The sequence below is a fragment of the Sminthopsis crassicaudata genome, chromosome 2, assembly GCF_048593235.1.
Source record: "Sminthopsis crassicaudata isolate SCR6 chromosome 2, ASM4859323v1, whole genome shotgun sequence".
NCBI classification, from domain to species: Eukaryota; Metazoa; Chordata; class Mammalia; order Dasyuromorphia; family Dasyuridae; genus Sminthopsis; species Sminthopsis crassicaudata.
Genome location: NC_133618.1, coordinates 495,801,702 through 495,823,570, shown reverse-complemented (window position 1 = coordinate 495,823,570; position 21,869 = coordinate 495,801,702). Strand labels below are relative to the sequence as shown.

At 45.9% G+C, this 21,869-nt stretch overlaps 1 protein-coding gene across 7 annotated transcripts in view; it reads left to right on the top strand.

Annotated features, from left to right (window-relative positions):
• The first annotated feature begins 3,335 nt into the window (after positions 1–3,335).
• The window catches only part of LOC141557653 (tyrosine-protein phosphatase non-receptor type substrate 1-like), a 73,300-nt gene continuing 54,766 nt past the window's right edge, over positions 3,336–21,869 (top strand). The window contains exons 1-2 of one of the 7 annotated variants that reach the window (XM_074293620.1): positions 3,336–3,621; positions 5,726–5,813. In XM_074293620.1, the coding sequence (XP_074149721.1) occupies positions 5,732–5,813 (82 nt within the window). In that variant the 5' untranslated portion in view covers positions 3,336–3,621; positions 5,726–5,731. Of the gene's footprint in view, positions 3,622–4,532; positions 4,993–5,085; positions 5,524–5,722; positions 5,814–21,869 lie in introns of those variants that run through there. The other 6 variants (XM_074293617.1, XM_074293618.1, XM_074293613.1 and 3 more) reach the window with 6 other exon arrangements.

The following is a 21,869-nucleotide window of genomic DNA, read 5'->3' as shown; positions in this document are numbered from 1 at the left end:
CTTACCTTTTGTTTTTACTATGAGAGAGAAAACAACATCCTCTTTCTCTCCTCCCTCTTCTCCACTTCCCCTCCCCCTATTCTCTGTCCCTTAATAGGATTTAGAGCTGAAAGAAACCTTAGACCTTACAATGTCAGAGCCAGGAGGAGTCTTAGAACATGGAATGTCAGAGCCAGGAGGGGTCTTAGAGCATGGAATGTCAGATCCAGGAGGAGTCTTAGAACATGGAATGTCAGATCCAGGAGGGGTCTTAGAACATGGAATGTCAGAGCTGGGAGAGGTCTTAGAACATGGAATGTCAGAGCTGGGAAGGGTCTTAGAACATGGAGTGTCAAAGCTGGAAACAACCTACTATAGACTTCAATGAATCTGTAATCTCATAGATGTGAGTTCTTCCTCCATTCATCCAGGTGGCAACTCATCCACATCTTCTCATCTCTTATGATTCTTGTTCTTGCCCTCCCATAAATCCATGGAACACCTAGTCATTGCATGGGAGACTTTTTCTCTAGTTCTTTTAATATACTTATAAATAGTCATGGTAGCCTTTTAGACTACTCATGAAAACGGCACCAATCTCACATTTCTATAGTGCTTTAAGGCTTTCAAAGTGACATATTCTCTTCTTCCTCCACATCATCATAACTTTGTGAGGCAAGGCAAAAATATTATCCCCATTTTACAGATGAAAAAATGGAAGCCCAGAAAGATTTAAGTGATTGGCTCCAGAACTATTACCTCTTTCCACCTCACTCACTGAGTGGCTCTGTTTAAAGGCATTATTATTATTATGATACAGTTAGGTCCTTAACTCTTCTCTCAGTTACTAGCCAGGGCTACACTTTGTATTAATTACTTGCAGAGGATCGCCACATTTTAGAGTTGGCAGAGGCTATTAACTAGTCTACTTTGTAGCTGGGGAAACTTGGGCCTGGAAGAGAAAGCAGTTTTTCTGAGACCCTTTACTGTTTTGCATTATGGTTTTACAGCTATGGGTCACATATCTAAAAATAGCAAGAGGCGCCAAAGGGCAGCACCAAAGCAAACCCTAATGGCCACCCTGACCACCACTGCCTTCAGGCCCCATAGAGACAGCTCAGGACCCTGATCCTGGGGCAATGCTTCCAGCTCAGGGTCCTCAGCCATTACCTGGAAAGCAACCCCTGGAGCAACTGCTCCTCAAATTACTACAGCCTACCACTGAAGACCCAGAAAACTGAGTTCTTGCCCTCAAAGTCCTCAACTCCATCTAATAGTTTGACATCCCAGACTGTTAAGATTGCATTCATGGAAATGTCACCCAAGAAGAGGTCTGACCATCTGCTCTGCGTCTGCACCCTAAGAATCATGGGACCTTTCTATCTGACCTGTAGCTGAAGCGTACCCCCCCATGAGAGCTTCTTGAGGGCAGGGCCCATCTGACTTTTCTGTTTGTGTTCCCAAAGCTTTGTACATGGTAAGCACTAAATACATTCTTGAGTCATTGATTCACTCACCCAACAATAAGATCTTTGAAAGCAGAAACTGTTTTTCCTTAGATCATTATGTCTCTCTACCTCTCAGAAAAGGTAACTTGCAAACAGTCAGTGCTAATTATACACAATTTGGGAAAAATTTGTTCTGGAGCCAAGAATATTGGCACAAAAATGCCAGCTTCCTACTGTCCAGAGAGCTGGTAAGAAGGAAGGAAGCCCCTCTGCAATGCCCTGAGAACTGCCTAAAGAAAGGGGCTTTATATAAATAAATAGCAGGTGGTGTGATTATCATCCCATACTAATCCCCCAGGCCTCCTAATCCCTTCCTGGTGTGTGTGTGTCTGTGTGTCTGTGAGTGTTTTGCATCTTGGTGAGGGCAGATCGTTAGGAAGTTTGGGAGGGGTGATACTGAGGTCTCAGCAGAAAAAACAATGGATTTGCAATCAGAAGACCTGGGTTTGAAACTTATCTCTATATCCTCTTAGCTTTCTCTAGGACTTAGTTTCCTGGTCTTTTCAATGGGGTAGAGCATCAAAGGATCACGACCTTCTATGTATAGTCCTTTGGCAGCCTGATGAAGCTTATAGCTTCCTTCTCAGAGTAATGTTTTTTAAATGCATAAAAAAAAAGTAGGATTGCAAAGAAAACCAATTATATGGAAATATAGCCATCAAGATACTTCAACAAGTTCATGGAGCCCAGACTAAGATGATCTCTAAAATCCCTTCCAATTCTAAATCCTGTTAAAAGTTTACAGCAATTTAGTCTTCTGGGAAAGATCTCTCCCATCCCACAGTCATCCAAACATCCAGGTATCAGCCAAGTTGGAGCCTAGGGAAATTATCAGACCGTTTTCATTGTGACATTTCTCAGTTTCTTCCTGTCAGGAAGTAATAATCATGACTCACACTTTTGATATTATTTTGATTTCCAAGGTGTTTTTCTCACAAACATCCTATGAAGTATGCCATATAATGATTTCCATTTTACAGATGAGAAAAGTAAGGCTGAGAAAGGAGAAAGCCACTTGTTCAAGAAAGAAAAGGAAGAAGAGCCAGAAGAGGAGGAGAAAAAGAGAAGGAAGAGAAAACAGAAGCAAACAGAAGTTAAATGATTTGACCAGGATTATACAGCTAGCAAGAACCTCATTTTGGATTTGAACTCAGGTCTTTCTGACTCCAGGACCAGATCTCCATCCCCTATAGCACCTGAATCTAAGGTGTGAGGGGGTGTCTTTCCACTACATCACTACTCTAGTTGACATGCTCTGAGTAGATCAGAAAGACTTTTTTTCCCAAGAGATGGAATATTAGTTTCCTTTTCAATTCATATGCTACCCAGATATCTCTAAGCTTCTCATAATTTATATTCAAAACTTAACCACTCCCAACAACCATTTTCAGGTTCCACAATTCCCACTGATCTTCAGATATTTAGCACAGGATAAGAAATGAAGTAGAAATCAGGAAAGCCAGGTTTGGGTTCCAGCTCAGACATTAACTCACAGTATGATCTTGGATAAATCAATTTCCTGATCTTGGCTTTAGTTCTCCCATTTACTGGGGGAGGAGGATTTCAGAACTTTTTTCCTCCTACTTCTTCGAACATCTTCTTCTGCCAGTTGTCAATATAGAATCGGATTTTCTCCAAAAAAATTTTTTTAATGGTAATCAAGGTTTCTCAGTCCTGTTCTCATCCTCTCTCAGCTACCCTTTTCTCATCAAAACATCATAGATTGTTGTCCTTGATAATAGATTGCATCTAAAACATACTTTCAACTTTACAGAACACTTTGCTCAAAACCTTCAGAGGTAGGCAGGGGAGTGCCTTGAGCATAGTCACATGACTAGGAAACAAACTATGAAACAATCTTAGAAATTATCTCATTTCTCCCTCCCCTGGTTTTTTATTTATTTTATTTTTTTTCGGGTGAAGGAAACGTGGCCCAGAAAGGGGAAAGATCACAGGTCATAAAGACATCATTTTCAGTCACCATCTCATCTGCAGAATGGACTGGAGTCCAGAGTTCCAACCTAGCCTAAGACCTGGATTTTAAAGCCAGGAGTCAAGTGTGAACTTGATTCTACTTTCTGAGCCTGACTTCCTTGCTGCCTGACTCACCTGGGATGATCTGGCCCTCCACCAGGTGAGGACATAAATCATTTCTAGCTATAAGTGAGGTATCCTTTTCTGATTCCCTCTTTACTCTCTCAGCTCGCCTTCCGTTGCTTCCCTACCCCACCTCCTCTTCTCCTTTCTCTCCATCTTCTATTCCTTTCCCTTCTGCTTCTTTTCCAAACGGTGTTGAAGTCCTTCCTACACACACTCTATTTTTGTCCCTATCACCCAACCCTTCCTCTCCCCTCCCCCCCTCCCGACATACACACTTCCTGCTCTTCCATCTCTCTTTCCACCTCAGGAAAGCTTTCAAATAAACAGGCATGGGGGGAGGGGAGGGCGGGAAGGGAAGAAGGAAGGGCCCTTCGTTGTTCTGGCTGGAAGAAAAGTGGGGAGGCCATGGGGTAAGAGCCCTGGAGACTGGGAGTTCGGGGACCCCGTTTCAGTCTGGAGCGTCCTCACATACCTTTTGTGATCTTGGAGAAGTCATTTTACTTGCCTAGTTCAAAGTTTCTTATCTGAACAATGAGGGCATTGCTCATTAGCCCTTAGCCCGGCTCTCTAAGCTTCTTTTCACATCTAAATTCAGACTGGGATGAGGAGGGCGGCCTGAGGGGGTGGTGGCTGCCTGGGCGAGCGGGGCATGCCCCTGGGAAAGGCGGCCTTGCGAACCTGAAGGAGCTCCACTTCGGCTCCGCTCGGGACTGATGTGTGGGCCACCGGCTCGCTGGGAGGGCTTTCCCAGCGCCAGGAAGGTAGGCCGGCCAACTCTCCCAGTCCACCTTAAGAGAACAATGTTGAAGGCACACCGAGATGACCTTACAAAAACAAGTTTGCTCTAAGTGTAGCAGTGCCCTCTGGCTCCCGTTACTCCTACCAGTTGCCTTTTAAACTACCTTAAATCAATCCCGGGCCGAGCCTTCTCGGGATGCTGGGGCTGGGGCTGGGGGTGCGCGGAGGCTTTCTGAACTGGTACATTGTTGAAAACCGAGCCCCATTTAGTTGCGAATGCTAGGCAACGGCGGAGTGGGGGTGCTGGGAGACGTTATCGGAGGAATCGGGAGAGGAAAGGCAGCAGCCAGAGAGGAAGGGGAGGAGGAAGAGGAGGACCCTGCTGGGGGAAGCAGGACTGAACGAGAGGGAAAAGGAAGCCTTTTGGAGCGAGGGAGCGGGCAGCTGCGCGCTTCCGGGAGGGCGCGGGGCTGGAGCGGCCCCAATCCCGGGCTATTGTAGGTGCGGCTGGGGGAGAACCGGCGCAGACTCGGGAGCGCCGGGCTGAGCTGCTGTGGGGGTGGCGGGCGGACGACTATGTGATTGCCTGCGGAAGGCGGCCGATTTCCCCGAGTGTTTGGGAAAGGCTCCTGAGCGGCGCACGGGTACCACGGCCAAGATTGACCAGGTCAGTGCAGCCGGCACCCTCTCCCGCGCGCGCGCGGATACCCACACGCACGCAACCCACTCACACTCACACACGCACTCCTCCCCACCCTCCGTCTCTCAGTGTCTCGCTCGCTCTCTGCCTCTTTCCCTCTTCCTCTCCGTTCTCTCTTCCCCTCTCCTCCTCCTTTCCTTCCTTTGCCGCTGTCTCTCTCCTCTCTCATGTCTAGGGCTCTCCTCCCTTGCTCCCAAGTTACCTCCCCTTTCTTCAGCTCTGGGTCTGTCTGGCTGGCTGACTCTGTCTCTCCCTCTCTCCTCCCTCTTTCTCCCTCCTCCTTTTCTCCCCCTCTCCATTCTTTCTCTCCTTCCTTCCCTCTCTCCTCTCCTTTTTTGTCTCTCGCCCCCATCTTCTCTTCCCCTCATCCTTACTCCCTCCATCCTCTCTCCCCCCTCTTCCCCCTTTTCTCCTTTAACCCTCCTTTCCCCTTTCCCCCCTCGCGCATGAGGGCTTCTCAAAAATAGCCGCGGCGTGGCATCTCTCTTGCTGCGCCAGGTCGGTTCTCTTTTCTGGTTTGGGAGGAGGAGGAGGGGAAAGAGGGACGTAGGGGCGGGGGAGAGAGGAGAAGGGACGGGGGAGGGGCGAGGGAGGGAAAGGTAGAAGACTGTCATATTTCTGCTCCATCCACCCGTCTGGCTGCCCGCACCGGGCTCGCTCCTCGCTCACTTGCCGCTCTCCCCTCGATTCCCCACAGCAGAGCCCCATGGAGCCTGCCCGCGGCTCTCGCCGGCTCCGCTCCTGGTCCCTGCTCTTCCTGCTCCTGGCAGCGTCCCATAGCTGGTCAGGTAAGTGACGAGGCTCACCTGCTGCCAGGTGTCTCCAACGTGTGCGTTTTGGGGTGGCAGTTTGGGAGCTTCCCTCTCCCCCTCCCTCCCGCCTTCCTTCTCCTCCTCTCTGCAGTCTGCCCTCCCTCCTGCTCTCCCCTCCCCAGTCGTCCCCCCTCTCCAGCACACACAGTGGGAATGTTTTCCAGGCATTCTGCTATGTTGGGCACAAGAGGATTGAGTATTTAGAAAAGAGCACGGGGCTTGGAGTCAGAACTGGGCTCAGATCCTCTGCTTCCCTGCGATGTTATCTTTGGCAAGTCCTTTTCCCTTTCCAAACCTCAATTTCATCATTTGTAAGAGGGGCTTGGACCCGAGGGCTTTTCCAGCGCTCACAGTCTCCGATTTGTAGGCACAGGGATGGATACAGGTGAGAAGGCCAGAGGCGCCTAGCAGAAATTGGAGCTGGCAAAAGGTTTAGCCCCTAATTATGAACTCCTGGGGCCTCCCTAAACCCTTAATACCAAACGGCTCCCCTCCATCTCTGAGAGGACCGGCCACCTTGCTCCCTACTGCCAGACTTCTACTGCGGTGCTTTCAACCTGACCTAATGACTGTGCTTTTATACCCCCAAATCCTCCCCAATATACACACATCCCATACCCCTCCCTTCTCAGCTAACCCCTTGCCAGGACCTCCCTTTGGATTTGCTGCACTGAACCTAGGAGGGTTCATACATTCTCTCTCTGTCTCTCTGTCTGTCTCTGTCTCTTTCCTCTTCTCCCTCTTCTCTCTCTCCCTCTTCCCCCCCCCAATCACATGACCAGAAAGGGTGACTGTTTTGATGTAAGAAAGAAGGGATCTCTTTCACCTCAGCTGAGGAACCCTGGATTTCATTTTCATTAGTGTCTGGGGCAGGGAAGGCAGATTTGAATTGGTGATGGGGAGGGGGAGACTCCAGAGAGAACAACACTTTCTTGAAATACTGTGACTTTTTCTTGTGGTCAGTAATAGCTTAGCATCTGATGTTCCCATTCTTTTTTCCCTATTTTCCTGTCTTGTTTCATGTCGTTCTGCCACCTCCTTCTGCCTTCCTTCCCAACCAATATATCAGTAAACTCCACTCCTAGAGAGCCACTGTATTACGACCAGGGTGCTGGCTCCTCAGTGGGTATAAAGACCATCATATTTTCATATCGTTTTCTCAATGTGTGACAAGCCGCTTTTCCCCATCAATGACTGTTTACTCCTCTTTAAATGAGGAAGTTGGACTGTATTTTCTCAGACTGCTTTTTCCTCTAATAATATGTATCCTAAGGTTCCTTTCAGCACTGACACATTCTATATTGTATGTTCTGAGGTTTCTTCCAGCTCTAATAGCCTGTGTTCTATTTAGCAAAATCCCTCTCAGACTTAACATTCTATTCTTCTGCTAGAACATTATATCATGTTGTTCATATATGATCTAAAAGTATTTCTCATTCTAATAATTTCACAAAGCAAAAGGGAATGTGACAATTCCAGCTTTTTAAAACAAGGGCTCTTCCTAGAGGGGTTGCTGCATAGAAGGGAATGGGACTTGGGAAAGCCTGAGGAATCTTAGATTACAGAATTAAAAGTGAGAACAGAGGTCATCTGGCCCAAGTTCTTTATTTTGCACATGAGGAAACTGAGGCTGAAGGACACCAGTTTGTCCAAGGTCATCGGCTGAATTTGAATTCGGGTTCCTCTACTGTAGAACTAGGGTTCTTTCCATGACGCCATTACCCTTTGGGGGCTCATTGAATCTGGAATATTTTCTAGCAGGCAGGAACCTCAGGTCTGAAGCAGGGAGGAAGGAAGGTGGAGTAATATCTCTCTCTGGCTGTGCCTTGACTGCATGGAGGGAGCCCATGGAGCCTGTCCCTCCATCCTTCTGCTCCATACATCTACCCTGATGAAGAAGGGAGTGAGCTAAAAAGAAGGGGTAGAGCTGGAAGAGCCCTTGGGAGTTATTTAGCCTACCCCCTACTCACTTTCCAGATATGGCACTGATTCCCAGAGGGCCTGCCATTTGCCCAAGTCCCCCTGGCAGTAAGCGGCAAAGCTGAGCCTCCAGCCCCAGACTCCAAATTCAGCTCCCTTCCCCCTGCCTCAGGGCTGGTCCCCTCCTGGTCACAAACGCCACCAGACACATTTCAGGAGGCTGAAGCTGAGCCAGTGCTGGGAGGAAGGAAGACTTGGAGCATTTGTATATTTCATGTCACCCTGGTGAATTACATCTGAAATCTGACCTTTCCCAAGCCGGCCAGATGTGCCCCAGAAATTCACGAGATTGTATCTTGCTCTCTCTCTGACCACCTTTCCGGAGCCTGGAGGGGACAGGATTCCTCCCAGGGACCACTTGTTAATTTTCCCAAGTGGGGAGCCTCAGCCTGGCCCTCACGAGTCGCCCCCTCCACATCTTTGCCTCCTCAGATAGATCTGAGCAGCCAGTGACGCTGATTAACAAGTGTTAAGACTGGCTGCCTGTTTATTTTGGGTGACCATCGCTCGGAATACTAACACCCCTCTCCTGTGACAGCCTTCTAGCAAATCTTCCCTTCTTTGCCTATAAAAACAATCTATAAACTGGCAAAGATTAAATCATAAAACTCCCGTTCCAATCCATTCAGCATCAATAGGCTGAGAAAGTGGAAACCGTGGAGGGGGCTGCAAGAACGTTACAATAAATAAATCTTTGGAGCCTTAATTCTTTTCACAGAGGATAAATTTCTCGGCTGAAGAGGATGAATGGGATTGAAGGGTTGGATGGTCACTGTCTATTTTTACCTCTGAGGCAAGGGCACTATAACTCACCTCCCCATTGTCATGTCTTCCGTCCTCTGGACTAAGCCCGGATGCAGAATCCGAACCTCAGAGCCATGCAGGGATTCCCCTCGACAGAGTGGGTGCGCAGGACTCACCTGGCCGACTGACAGTCATGTCTTTTATTTATCCAAGCCCGGGAGGGACGGAGCACGAGACTAGAAACAGCTTTGGAGCTGGAAGACCCGGGTTCAAATTGTAGCTCTCCCGCCTAAACGTTAGGCAAATGCAAACCCCTTTCTGAGCACCGGCTTGGTTCTCCCAAAACCAAGGGAGTAGGGCTTGCCCATATAGCTAAGTCCCTTTTCATCTCTGGCATTCATTGGGTCAGTGAATTTGTGAGAGGGCAAGAAAAGGGGCCAGGATAGGGGGCCGAGGAGGTGGGCTGGGACAGGCAAACGGTGTTTGTTCGAAACTGGGTTTGTTCAAATGAGAAACTATAAAATGTCTCGTTTGGAAGGCAGCTTCTAAATGAATGACTGCTGGTGTCTGATGCAGAACCTGCCATTACCGCTTGAAAATAGTAAGATCATGTGACTCCTGTCAGGATCACATGACGTGGGCTTGTTGGGGGTTCAGCATATGAATTTGGACAAGGAGGTGGCACTTATCACCCTGCACAAGGAGGGGTTCTAAGGAGGTGCAAGTAAACTTTGTCCTTAGAACCAATAGAGCCAAAATGTCCAAAACCAATTCTAGCTCCCATGAGGTAGCTCAAGAGCTAGGATTTCCATTTCCTCACTCTCTTGGATTCCCAGAGCTGGGATTGGGGGTTGATCAGTTCCAAATCCCAGCCTGGCAACTCTTCTATGATCTTCTTCCCCTCCCCCCCCAATTAGGAAACCTCAGTCCCAGTTTCTTCCTCTGGAGTGTTGGGTTAGAGAAAGGGCTTCATTTTGAAGCCTATGGGCTCCTTTTATAAAATAATGTTTTCAAATAACTGAAGGAAATGCTCAATTTCAGTTAGAAGCTCATGGAAACAAAGATGTAATTTCTTTTTTGTCCAAGTTCATAGACCCCCGCAAATCCATCCACACACTCATTAGGTATCCACAGACCCAGGTTAAGATTCCCTGAGCTCCCGAATCTTGTATCGTTTGGTTTTTATGTCCTAACACCTTGTCTCTCAATACTTGTGTTCTGCCATGCTTGATGTTCTCTCGTTCAGCATTCACGGTCCATTCCGGTGCTAAGTTTCTGCTACATTCTGTGACCAAGTGGGGGTTGAATTGACAGGTGGAGATTTGGTCCTGACAGTGACCTTTGACTTTTCCTCAGCAGCATGACATTTTGCTAGCAATTTAATTTGCTTATGTCTTGAACCTCATTTCATTTCCTCTTTCATGGGAAGAAAGAATTTTACCACCAACGTATCAGAAGCCCTTTTAAACTGATGGGGTATTTTTCATTTGTGATTGAGCAATTATGTTTTCTAAGTGCTTTTTGGTCATTAGCTGTTCATTGCTGTAGACTTTTAAATCCAAGCCTAGTCCCACTCCCTAGTGGAAAGAGCCCGGATTGGGGGTGAGATTGAGTTGAAAACTGATGAGTTAAAGTTTCTGGTGATAGTGTAGTATGACCCAGGGCTCTACTCTCACCCCCTCAGCAAAATCAGGGGATGGGCCCAAATGACCCCTCAGGACTTTCCAGGTCAGATATTTTAGGTTCTGAATACAGAGAGGCACTGGCAGCTGGGAGACCCACGTTCTGGTGCTGTACCTGACTTACTCCGTGAGCACGGACACGGTTCTTTTCTCTCTGGATCTCAGTTTCTTGCTCTGTCACATGAGTAGGTTGTTCTCCAAGGGGCATCCAATCATCTGTGGCACCTTGCATGTGTAGCAGCAGAGGTAAATCACTCTGTTAGTGACAGAGCTGGAGCGAAGGTTTGGGATTCCTGGCTCCCAAGTGCAGCTCCTCCGGGTGCAGCCCTCGTAAATGTCTCCAATTGAAAATGCATCAGAGTTTGGGGTGCTCAGGGAAGGGTATTCATGGAATCCCTGTGATTGCAGCTTCATAGAAGGGGTTTCAGCTCAAGGCAATGTTTTATGACTAAGTTACAGTTCATTTCTCTGAAATCCCCAGCTGATCATGGAAACAGTGACAGACCCTTGGCCTGTATGAATAATACATCGAGTATGACTTAACCATAGCCAGCCCATTGACGAAGGAGCCCCAGGCCCAAGCCAGAGCTGGTTTCTCACCAGGAGTCCTAGCAGTGTGAAGAATTTGGGAAGCCAAAGCTGGAATATTCCTCCTGTAGTTTCTCTGTGCCCTTTTTCCAGCAGATGGAGAGGAGGTGGATGAGGAGGAAGGGAGTTCTAAAAGTGTTACATGAATCCAACAAGCTTGTGTTCTCGTTGCTTTGGTTTACTGAGAGCGACAGGTTATTTTCTTATGTAGAATCTTGGGCCGAGGGTCTTTTTTTTGCTTTGTTTTGTTTTTTTTTTAACATGCCCAAACCATTGGCTTCTAGGCTTTTTTTTTTTTTTTTTTTGGGGGGGGGAAAGGTTTCTATAGCCTTTCTACTTGGGGGCAGCAGAGCTGAACTGAATCCTGGCAAAGATAGTGTAGCTGTGAAGTGAAGGGTGATTTTGGCCTGTTGAGGAAGATCTTCCTAAAAACCAGAGCCTAGCCAGAGAATCATTAGCCCTAGAAGGTAGTGAGTTCCCCGTCACTGGAAGTATTTAAGCAGAGATTGGATGTTCTCTGAAGTCGCTTCCAGAGACATGATTCTGTGATTGTTAAAGTGTGATGTGGTGAGACGTGACATGGCAGAGTGAAAAGAATATTGGGTTTTCAGTCAGAGGATCCAAGCCCTGGTTCTGCCATTAGCTATTTATTTGACCTTAATATCTCCGGGTCTCAGGGGTTAGACTTTCTGTGGTTGTTGTTTAGTCATTTTTTCAGTCGTGTTTGATTCTTCATGACCCCAGTGGAGCTTTTTTTTTTTTTTATTTTCCCACAGGAATACTAGAGTGTTTTTCCATTTCCTTCTATAGTAATTTTACAGATGGAAAAACTGAGGCAAAGTGACTTACCCAGGGTCACACAGTAGAACATGTCTGAGGCTGGATGGATTAGTTGATTTCTAAACTCCCTCTTGGCCCCAAATCCATGTTCCTAAGATCCTACCTCCAGATATCTCCTGGGGAAATGGAGGTTGGAATAAATGGCAGGTTTCACAAGGCCTGGATTCAGAGAGCATGAGAGAGACATTAGAACACACACAACTTTAAGAGATATTAGGGAAAGGAAGGAGAGAGTATAAGCATATGGCCCCCACTGTTTGCCAGATTGGTTGGGTTTGGTTTGATTTTTTACACATGATCTCATTTGATTCTCAATGGGAAATATTGTCCTCGTTTTACAGTTAAGGAAACTGAGGCAAAGGGAGATTAAGTGACTTTTCCAGAGTCACAGAGCTAATAAGTGTCTGAGGCTATATTTGAATTCAGGTCTTCCTGACAACAGGCCTGGTGCCCTGCATACGGTACCACCAGTTGACTCTGGATTAAAATATTGAGATTAGAAGGGATCTTAGAACATAGACTATCAGTTATATAATGAAAGATATTCAGGCTCTAAAGTTAGAAATCCTGGGTTCAAATCTCACCTCGGATCCTTTATGATCAGGGGCACGTCACTTAATTCCTTGGCCTCAGCTTCTTAAATATGAAAATAAGATTGAACTAGAGGTCCTTTCTAGCTCTAGACTATGATAGAAGGGGTCTTGGAAAACAGAAATTTAGAATAAAATTTTCAGACCAAGATGGGACTTGGGATCTCGTTTTCTGTCCTCATTTTGCCAATGAGGAAACAAAAACCCCATTTTGGCTAATTTGGTTAGGCAAAATCTCGCTTTCTCTGCATTTTTCTCTTGTGTTCCTGTTGTTCAGTGAAATGGGGCAGGGGCCATACAGTAATCCCCTAGAGTTCTTTTGAGAAGTGTTACTATCACAGAACAAGAGAACCAAAACGAGTTCCAGATCCATGCAACTATGAAGGAAACATTTATTTTCACAGCCGAAAGTGCTTTCCTGTTAACTTCCAGGGTTCCTGGGACAGAACATCCTTGCTGAGCCTATTACGAGATATATTTACCCTGCTGGGCCCCCAGTCCAGAGGGATGCAAAATAGCTGAGTTAGAAGTTGGAAATGATGAGGATTGGTTCTTTATGTCTAAAATTTTTTAGCACATCGGTTTTGAGCCATTGGTGGATGGCCAAGACTTAGAGCCATGGGCTACGAGATAAGATCAGGTGGGCATGTCAGGGAGTAAATTGGAATCTCTGAATGAGCAATGAACTTTGGAGCCAGGAAAGAGTGGAGACAGGTGGGTGGTGATCACAGAACCTTCACTGACCATAGTTCTGAGAGCCCAGCTGTAACTCACAGAATCCTAATGCTGGAGTTGGAAGGTGCTGGGCCAGAGAAGAGTGGCAAAAATGGAAGAGGCTCAAATATATCGAATCCAGCCCCGGCCAGGAGAAGAAACTGAAGGCTGGAGAAGTCGCTCATTAATGTTTCTCAACTGCTTAGTCACTGAGCTGGAATTAAATTAAACCCAGGTCTCCGAACAGCTTGTCCAATATTCTTTCCATGATCTCATACCCACTTCACATGACCATCTACTCCCCTAGCTGACAAAAACAACAGTAATCATACTTGAAAGATAAATATTTTGTCTTTTCATCTCGTTTGAGCTTTACAACAACTCTGTGAGGTAGGAACTCTGGGAATTCTTTGTCTCCATTTTTCAGATGAGGAAAATGAGGCCCCAAGAGGTGAAGTGACTTTTTAAAAGATTATTTTTATTTTAGATAAAAAATTACCAAGTAACACACAGAACAGAAAAAGAGGGTTTGTACATAAAACTGTGGATCTCTATTATGTATAGCTTGCTTTTCTTTTTAATTATATAAGGTCAGCCTTTCAAAGCTGTCATGCTTGTCTATGCTTCTTTTTGGTTTTCCTTTTGTTCTTCTCAATTAAAAAAATGCCTCATTGATTCTCTTTTCCTCCTTTCCTCACTCTTTTAACCCACCCCACCCCCCACAATTGGAAAAAAGAAAGAGAAAAATCATAGTCAAGCCAATAAAAAAACCCACATTGTTTGTGTCTGGAAATGTGTGTCTACATCTGGACTCCATCCCTTCTTGTCAAGAGGTGGGGAGCACATTGTTCCTCTGAACTCATGGTGGGTCATTACATTGATCAGGCTTCCCTTGTCTTTCCAGATTGTTTCCTTTTATAATGTAGTTGTTATTATAGAAATTCTCTTACTGCTTCTATCCACTGCACTCTCTCAGTTCATAGAGGTTTTAACATATTTTGGTCAAGAGGGTTTTGCCTGATCACATAGGTAGAAAGTGACAGACATGAGATTTGAACTCAGCCCTCTTTCGACTCCAAAAACAAAGTTATTTTTTTCTGTAAAATGAATATATTTCATTGTGGAAAGAGTGTATTGGGAGAAAGAGTGGACTAGAGTTTGGAACATTGGTCCCACCGGCTTTCCAGGTCCTTCTGACTTGTCTCAGTCATGAAATGATTTGTACAGGACTACCTGCTGGTCAGGGTCAGAATTCAGCTATGGTTGTGAGCGTCCAGTGCCTTTCTGCTGTACCACAAAGTATTTATGGGAATAACACATGATGTTGATTTTGCATGTGTGAGACATGGGTACAAATGCATGTGTTATGCCCATAAGTATAGAACGATTAAGCCAGAGAGGTCAAATTCAAATAGAAATAGGGCCACTTTGGATTTTTCAGGCTGATTTAGAAAACAACACAGTACATAATCTGTGTTCTTCCTGTATTTTTATTTCTTTTATTTATTTTGTTAAATGTTATAATTTATATTATATTTTAATCTAGGTGAGTCTTCACTCAGAGGTCATGAGGCCTGAGAACTGGATGTTTGACACCTGTGCCTTATTTAACTTAGAGTCAAGATATCTGGTTATCTGGAAACTTGGCTGTGATACTTATTGGCTGGGTACAAATCACTTAATTTCTCTTGAGCCTCAGTTTTCTTATCTGTGAAATGGGGATAATACTGAAGTTACCCTCTTTCAGAGTCTGGGGAAAGAAAATGCTTTGTAAATCTTAAAGAAATGCTATTAAATGTTATTGTTTTGAGAGGATTGTGATTAGAGCCCTAGCCTCAGGACCAGAAAACTTGGGTTCAGGGTTTGCCTCTGATTCATCTTGACTTTGTAACCATGACTAAGTCACTTAACCTCTCAATGGCAGACAAAGACTAGGCGCTGGGAAAAAGTGATTCTCTGTGCCAAGGAACCCACATTGTTGTCTAATTATTTTCAGTCATGTCTGTCTCTTCCCTGACCTCGCTGGGGGTTTTCTTGGCAGAAACACTGGAGTGGTTGACTTCATTTTACAGAGGGGGAACAGAGTTAAGTGACTTGCCTAGGGTCACTCAGCTGGTAAATGTCGGAGACTGGACTAGAACTCCCGAAGTGAGTGTCTGTGACTAAGCTGTGGCGGCCCCAGCTGCCCAGACTATAGCCCTATTTTTACTGCTGTGATTATTTACTGAGACAGCGGAGCATAAGCCTTGACTTTGAGTTTGTGCTCCTGGCTCTACTACTTGCTAGCTGTGTGACCTGAACAAGTCACCCTCTTTTCTGCTTTTGTAAAATAAATGGGTTAGCTCGGGATCTTCCAGCTCTGATAAGCTTTGCCCTCCTCCCTTTGATTCTGTGTCATCTTTCTCTTTTATGGAATGTTAAGCTATCTGGGACTAAAATTTTTCCTTAAAGGAAAAGGGAGCTCCAGCCATACCTGCTGTAACATTGGTGTCAGGAGCACAAATTTGAGGGATTGGTACAGAGTAGAGAGGTCCATCCCCAGTCCTGGGGCGGCCGGCCCAAACCACCAACTCGTGCTGATTGTGAACAAGTTCGGACCAGCACTGCAGGGAGATGCAAAGTTTAGCTAACACTTGGTTCCTGGCTAAGACTTGGAGCTAGCTGTCCAATAAAAACATGTGCACCTTTAAACATGACATCAATTTGAATGAAAAGCATGAGAGTATAATAGAAAGAAAACCAAGCCCATGAGTCAGGAGAATGTGGGCTTAGGTCTCACCTCTGACCCTTCGGGTTGGAGCGAATCTCGCTTAAGTTCTCATGGCTTCCAGGCAGCTCTCCTCAGCAGAAAAGGCACCCTTTGTCGTTGTTAAAGACAATTTCTCTGATTAAAAAGCAATAAATCTGAGCAAAATTCATGCAGCAGAGGAGGGGGCGCATTTTATTGTGAGACTGCAGGAAGAGTTGTCAGTGGCAGCTGAAGGTCTCTGGGAAGGCTTCTAGGCAGAGGTGTCAGAACAGAGCATTGAGTGATGATTGAGATGGCTGCCTCCTGAGCTTTTTGCTGGCCGGAAGGTAGCCAGGAAGCTCTCCCTGAAAGCAGGACAGGTGTGACTATTTAAAGCTAGAGTGTCTCTCCTGCAAGCTTCCCACACCTGCTCCTGCGCTACCCCCAGCATTATCATTCAGAGGAAGCATGTCTGCTCACTTCACAGTTTTAAAGTGGTATATGTTGATTTCCCTGAGTGATTTCTCATTAATGCCAGCTCAGAAGCAGGATGCCAGCTGCTGCCACCACCAGGCCCTGTTAGTCTTCTCCTGTACCAGAGTACTCATCCATTCATTCCCCAAGGGTAGCCAGTTAGAAGTGCTTTGGTTACTCGAAGAAAGGGCCCACGGCTAATCATCATGGCTCCAATTTCTATTTCATTTTATAATTTACAAAACACTCTGCTGACATCCGTCTTGTGAAGTCAGTTGGGTGAGTGTTATGATCCACATTTTGCACATTTTACAGAAAAAGTAAATGTGACTTGCTCAGGACCATCCAGTTTAATTAGTGGCAGGGCTGGCCCTTAAAGCTGGGTCTTGTGGCTTTGATACTAGAGCTCTTTCCTCAACACCATGCTTCTTGAGAAGTCCAAGGCAGGTTGCCTTCCTTTTGGACCTTTGGGGGCTGTCCCAAGCAAGGTAGAGGGGATGGGATCTTACCTCCTTTCTCTGCGGCTCGAGATCCACCAGGCCTCTGAAACACATTCCCCTTAGCGGGGAATCCCAGAGCCAAATCAGGTATCAGCAGAAGTTCTTAATTCTTGGTGATTTGCCCACCCGGGACCTGCTTCAGCCCCCACATGCACTCACTTACACTAGTGGAATGTTCCTACTTATGGCCTAAGTGGATAGACTGGACTTAAAACAGAGAATCTCAAAGTATGGGAGTCCAAAAGTTGCTCCAGATATCAAATTAACTAGCCTCAGTTTACTCATCTGTAAAATGTGGATATTAGCCCCTTGCTGACAAGGTTGTTGTGAGACTCAAATGAGATTTAAATGTATAAAGCACTTTGCCAGCCTTAAAGCGTTATACATAAATGCTTGCTAAAGACAAGTTCAGAGAATACCTTCACAGTCCTGAACACTGGATTAACCTGAGCCTTTTACGGAGCGAGGAAGGGACTTCTCGCAAGGGAACTCCGCTTTCCCCAGGAACATAAAAGAAATGACTCATTTGCCAGAGCCTTATCCCAGGAGGAAGCCCGCGACTCCTAACCCAGAGGAGAGGGGCAGCCAGCCACCAGATGCTGGCAGGGCAGAGTTCTGGGGGAGAGCAGATTCCAGCAGGAGCTCCTCGTCCTGCCTCCCTCAGAGGTGTATCTGAATCACTCTCCAGCGGCTGGAAGGCGGCCAGGTGAGCTAATGAGCACAGAGGCACTGGCTCTCCGAGCTGTTGCTACACAGCAGCCTCCCAGGGCAGGAGCAGCTCCCATGTTGATCTGCTGCAGGTATCCTGGCATGGGGCACGGTCATTCCCAAGATCCTCTGCCGTGGTGGAAGATGAGTCACAGTATGAGAAAAGCCCCATAGGAGAAGCAGAGGCCTGGCCCTTAGTCCGCCAGTGTGGCTGATTGTGAAATGAAAGGGCTGACGGCAGGGTCCCTGTTTGACATTCTCTGGCTTTACCAGTTGGGTTCCTTGTTACCCAGAGTTACTCTTCATCACTGTACCTACTTCCCTCATCAAAACCTCAACCCTTTCTCTGGAAAAGGACTTGCTACGAGTCATGTCTACCTCATATGAGTCTGAGTTTCCTTCTCCCCGGAGTATTTGAATTTTTCAAGTAGTTGGGACATTCCTGTAGCATCTCTAAATCCCAAATGTTAGAGTTGGAAGGAACCATAGTCCAGACTCCTCACTGTGGAAAATGAAGCCTTAACACAAGAGAACTGCCCTCAGTTACTCGTTGAGTCAGCATTAGAACCCAAGACCCTTGACTCTCTGTCCTGTACTTTTACCACTGAGCTAACTTTAGGCCTGGGTCACCTCTCTGTAATCCCATCCCAGCCTGTAGGGAGCTGGCCGGCCCCATCTGTGGGTAGAATCGGACATGGAGCAGACTTGAGGGGCAGAGAAACAATAGAAGGAGTGGATGTTGCAAAGAGGCAGATTTAGGGAACACTTTCTGAGGATTGAAGTTTAGTGAAACGGGCTGCCCGAGGAGGGGGTGAGTTCCCTGCCGTTGGGGGTCTTCAGACGGACTGAATGAGGGGCTACATTTGAATTAACAAATCCCACCACGGCCCCTTGCTAATGGCATGACCCCAGCCAAATGATTCAGCCTCAATGTTCTTTTCTGTAAAATAGGGATAAAAATAGCTTCTGCTTCCCTGAGTGATGGTAAGAATCAAATGAGATCATGTATATAAAGTGCTTGGGGAACCTGGAAGCACTGAGTCGATGCCGCTCATTAATGGTGGTGTGTTGGAGGTGGGGGGAGTTCAGAAGGTCTTTGCAATCCTTTCTTTCCCGGAGTCTGTAATGATTCCATGATGTCCTCTCTTGCTCTGTGCTAAGCTGAACAGGAAAGCTGAGCTGTATTATCTGGCCAGAGCCTCGGAGGCTCACCTATGAGGCTGCTCTATTTAAACTATTGATCTTGCATAGAACCTCAGGCCTGCTCCCATCAGATCAAGTCAGTGCATTAACCCTGGCTGCCAGAGACGTGGACTACCTGAGCCCTGGAGGGCAGAGGTTATGTGCTGTGGGAAATACAGATTTCATTCATTCTTGCATTCTTTTTAATCAGCATCGACTCATGGAATATCAGAGCTAGAAGATCAGAATCTAAGCTACAAGAAGCTTAGAAATCACCTAATCAGATAGGGAAACTGAGGCCCCCAGAAGAGAAATTATCTACAGCTAATGAGTATCGTATGTAGGATCAAAATGTATCTTCTCTGGATTCTGCAGATGAGAAAACAAGAGTCCCGGAGAAGGCTGGGGACTTGCCTGACATCACATGCAGCTAAATTGTATCCAAGTCAGGCTTGGAACTTGGTCGGAAGCCTCCAGATCCAATATTTGACTATACCAAACTGCTTTTGTTGTTTTGTTGTTTCCCAGTTGTGTTCCACATTTTGTGATCCCATTTGGGATTTTCTTAGCAAAGACACTGGAATGGCTGCCATTTTCTTTTCCAACTCATTTTATAGATGGGGAAATTGAGGCAAACAGGGCAAAGTGACTTGCCTAGAGTCACCCACTAGTTCTGAGGCCAGATTGGCTGTCAGGTCTTATTGATTCCCGGCCCAGCACGCTATCTACTGCGCCATCTAGCTGCTTTTCCCTCCATGAATATCATTCCTCCAGAGGAGGAAGAGCTTCCTATGGGCAGGAGTGATGAGCAAAGGTCCCTTGGAGGAGGTGGGAATGAAACTGGGCCTTGGGAGGGTTGGTTCTGAAATCTGCAGGCCTTAAAGCCTGGGGCACTCTCCAAGTCCAGCTGAATTGTTGGGCAGGATGCCCACCTCAGTCTCCTATTTCCCCTTAGCTCTTTGAGTTTACTCAGTCTCCGAGGTGGTATTCCATCCCCCTCACCCCGTTTTCCCTTTGGTGTTCATTGTGTGATCCCTTCCATTGGAGGCATCCAACGAGGTCCCGCTCAATAGGGCGCTTTGAGAGCCCCTCCACACACTGAGGCGCTTCTATGGAGACGGGACCGGCTCCCAGTCTCAACAGAAGTGTCAGTGAGATGCCCATCCTGTAGGAGTCTGGTTTTCGGGAAACATAAGTTTTAGCTTCATTATTTTAGCAGCGAGGGATGTGGACCCATGAGAGAAGGACACCATGAGGATTATGGGAAATGAGAGCAGAAGGCCACACTGGCTCTCTGCTGGGTCCCTCCGCCAGCTAATTTGAAGCCCTCTGTAAGCAGTGGCTCTCCCTGCCAAGACCCTGGGAGGAGATGGGAAATCGTGGGGTTTGGTTTGATAGTGAGAGCACAGTGACTGAGAACGCCACATGGAGGATTTTTAACAAGCCTTTCCCTAAACAGAACATACAGAGAGAGGGAGGAGGGAGAGAAGGGGGAAAAAAAAACTACCCTTCCTTGGTAAACAGATTAAAATAATACTTGGCACTTATGTAGCGCTTTTTAAAAAAATCCTTCAAACACTTTATAAACACTAGCTAATTAATTGAGCCGGCTAAATCTGTCTGCAGTTGGTGGAAAAAGTGTGAGAGGAGCTAAAAAAAAAAAAAACACATAACTCTACAACATTCCAACTTTTATCATCAACTGGATGGTGTCAGAGCCTTCCGGGCACCTCTTGAAACTTCTCCTGCTCCAACATGCAGGATTCCTGACACCGACAGGCTTCTCGGTACATTTTAGGGCCTAAATGGGAGTCAGCCATCCAGCCGCTGGTTCCCTGCCTGATTTGTGCATCAGACCTAGATACAATAGCTGAACCGAAATTGGGGAGCCCCGCTCCAAGCCGGATGCTCGGAACAGAATAGAGCCGCATTTACGAGGCATTTCTAGGTCACCTGATCTTTCTTCTTTTTTACTCAGAGATGAGGCATTGGGAATCTGAGGATTCGATCACTTAGGGAATGGTCTGGGACCGTGGCATCTTAGAAGCCCCCAGTCCTGTTGCTAGAGTGCGCTGGAGGGAACTTTGGGCCAGAGAACAGAGAATGATAGAACTGGAAAAGAGTTTAGAACAGAAGAACTTGGAACAATTCTAGTAAACAATTCTAGTAAATATGAGAACTTAAAAGAAGAGGATGAATATTTCACAAAATAAAATACCGAAATGAGTAAAATAGAGTATGCTTCATGTAAATTAGCTATTTTTAGAGAAATCAGCCATTTAATAGCAGCCCTACCAAAAAAGATATCAGGGCCATACAGATTGACAATTGACTTTCTCTAAATCTTCAAAAGCCAACTACTTTTCATATTAAGTACACTAATTTTTTTTTATTCTGAACACCAAATAAAATTAGTATTTCCTTTATAAGGTTGAACAGAAAAAGAATTATATATGAAATTGTGAATCTCTATTATACACTGCTTGCTTTTCCTCTTCAGTTTATCATAAATTCACTATGTAACTTTCAAAGCTGTCCTACTTGTCTGTGTTTCCTTCTGGCTTTCTGTCTATTATGGAGCATTAAAAGAATATGCTTCAATGATCTGCCTTACTTTTTTATTTTTAACCTTTTTTTCTCTGCTCACCCCTTTCCTTGCTAACTGCCCCCCCCAAAAAAAAGAAAAAGAAAATCCTTGTAGCACATATGTACAGTTAAGCAAAACAAATCCCCACATTGGCGGTGTCTGAAAATGTTAGACTATTTCTAAATATAGAGGAAGATGGTAGGCGACTCATTTCCTTCCATGAGAATAATATAGTTTGGATCCCTAAACCTGACAAAATCAAGTCTGGAAGAGGAAAAAGAGCCAAGGAGTGGGGAAAGGGAGAGTGTTAGAACTAGAAAGAATCTGGTTGTCGGCCCCTTCTTTTGGTAGAAGAATTTGAGGAGAAACAGCTTGATGTGGTGAGGTAGTGCCTAAGCAAAGACTGGAACTCAACTCTTTTTAAGCCCACAGTTCTTTCTACTACACTGGGATGTTTAGGTAGTAAGCAGGGGGATCTTTGTAGAGGTTGCTTCCCTACTCTGGTGCATCTTGGCCTACTATGGAACTCTGGGTCTCAACATTTTACCTGGGCTGCTCCCAACTTCTCTTTCTGCTCTAGCTAGAAAATGAGTATGTGTTTGTGGTCTCTCCCTCTCTCTTTCTTTTTCTTGTCTTTCCTCCCTCCCTCCTTCCCTTTCTCCCCTTGCTCTTCCTTCTCTCCTCACTTCCTCTTTCTCTTTCCCCCTTTTTCTTT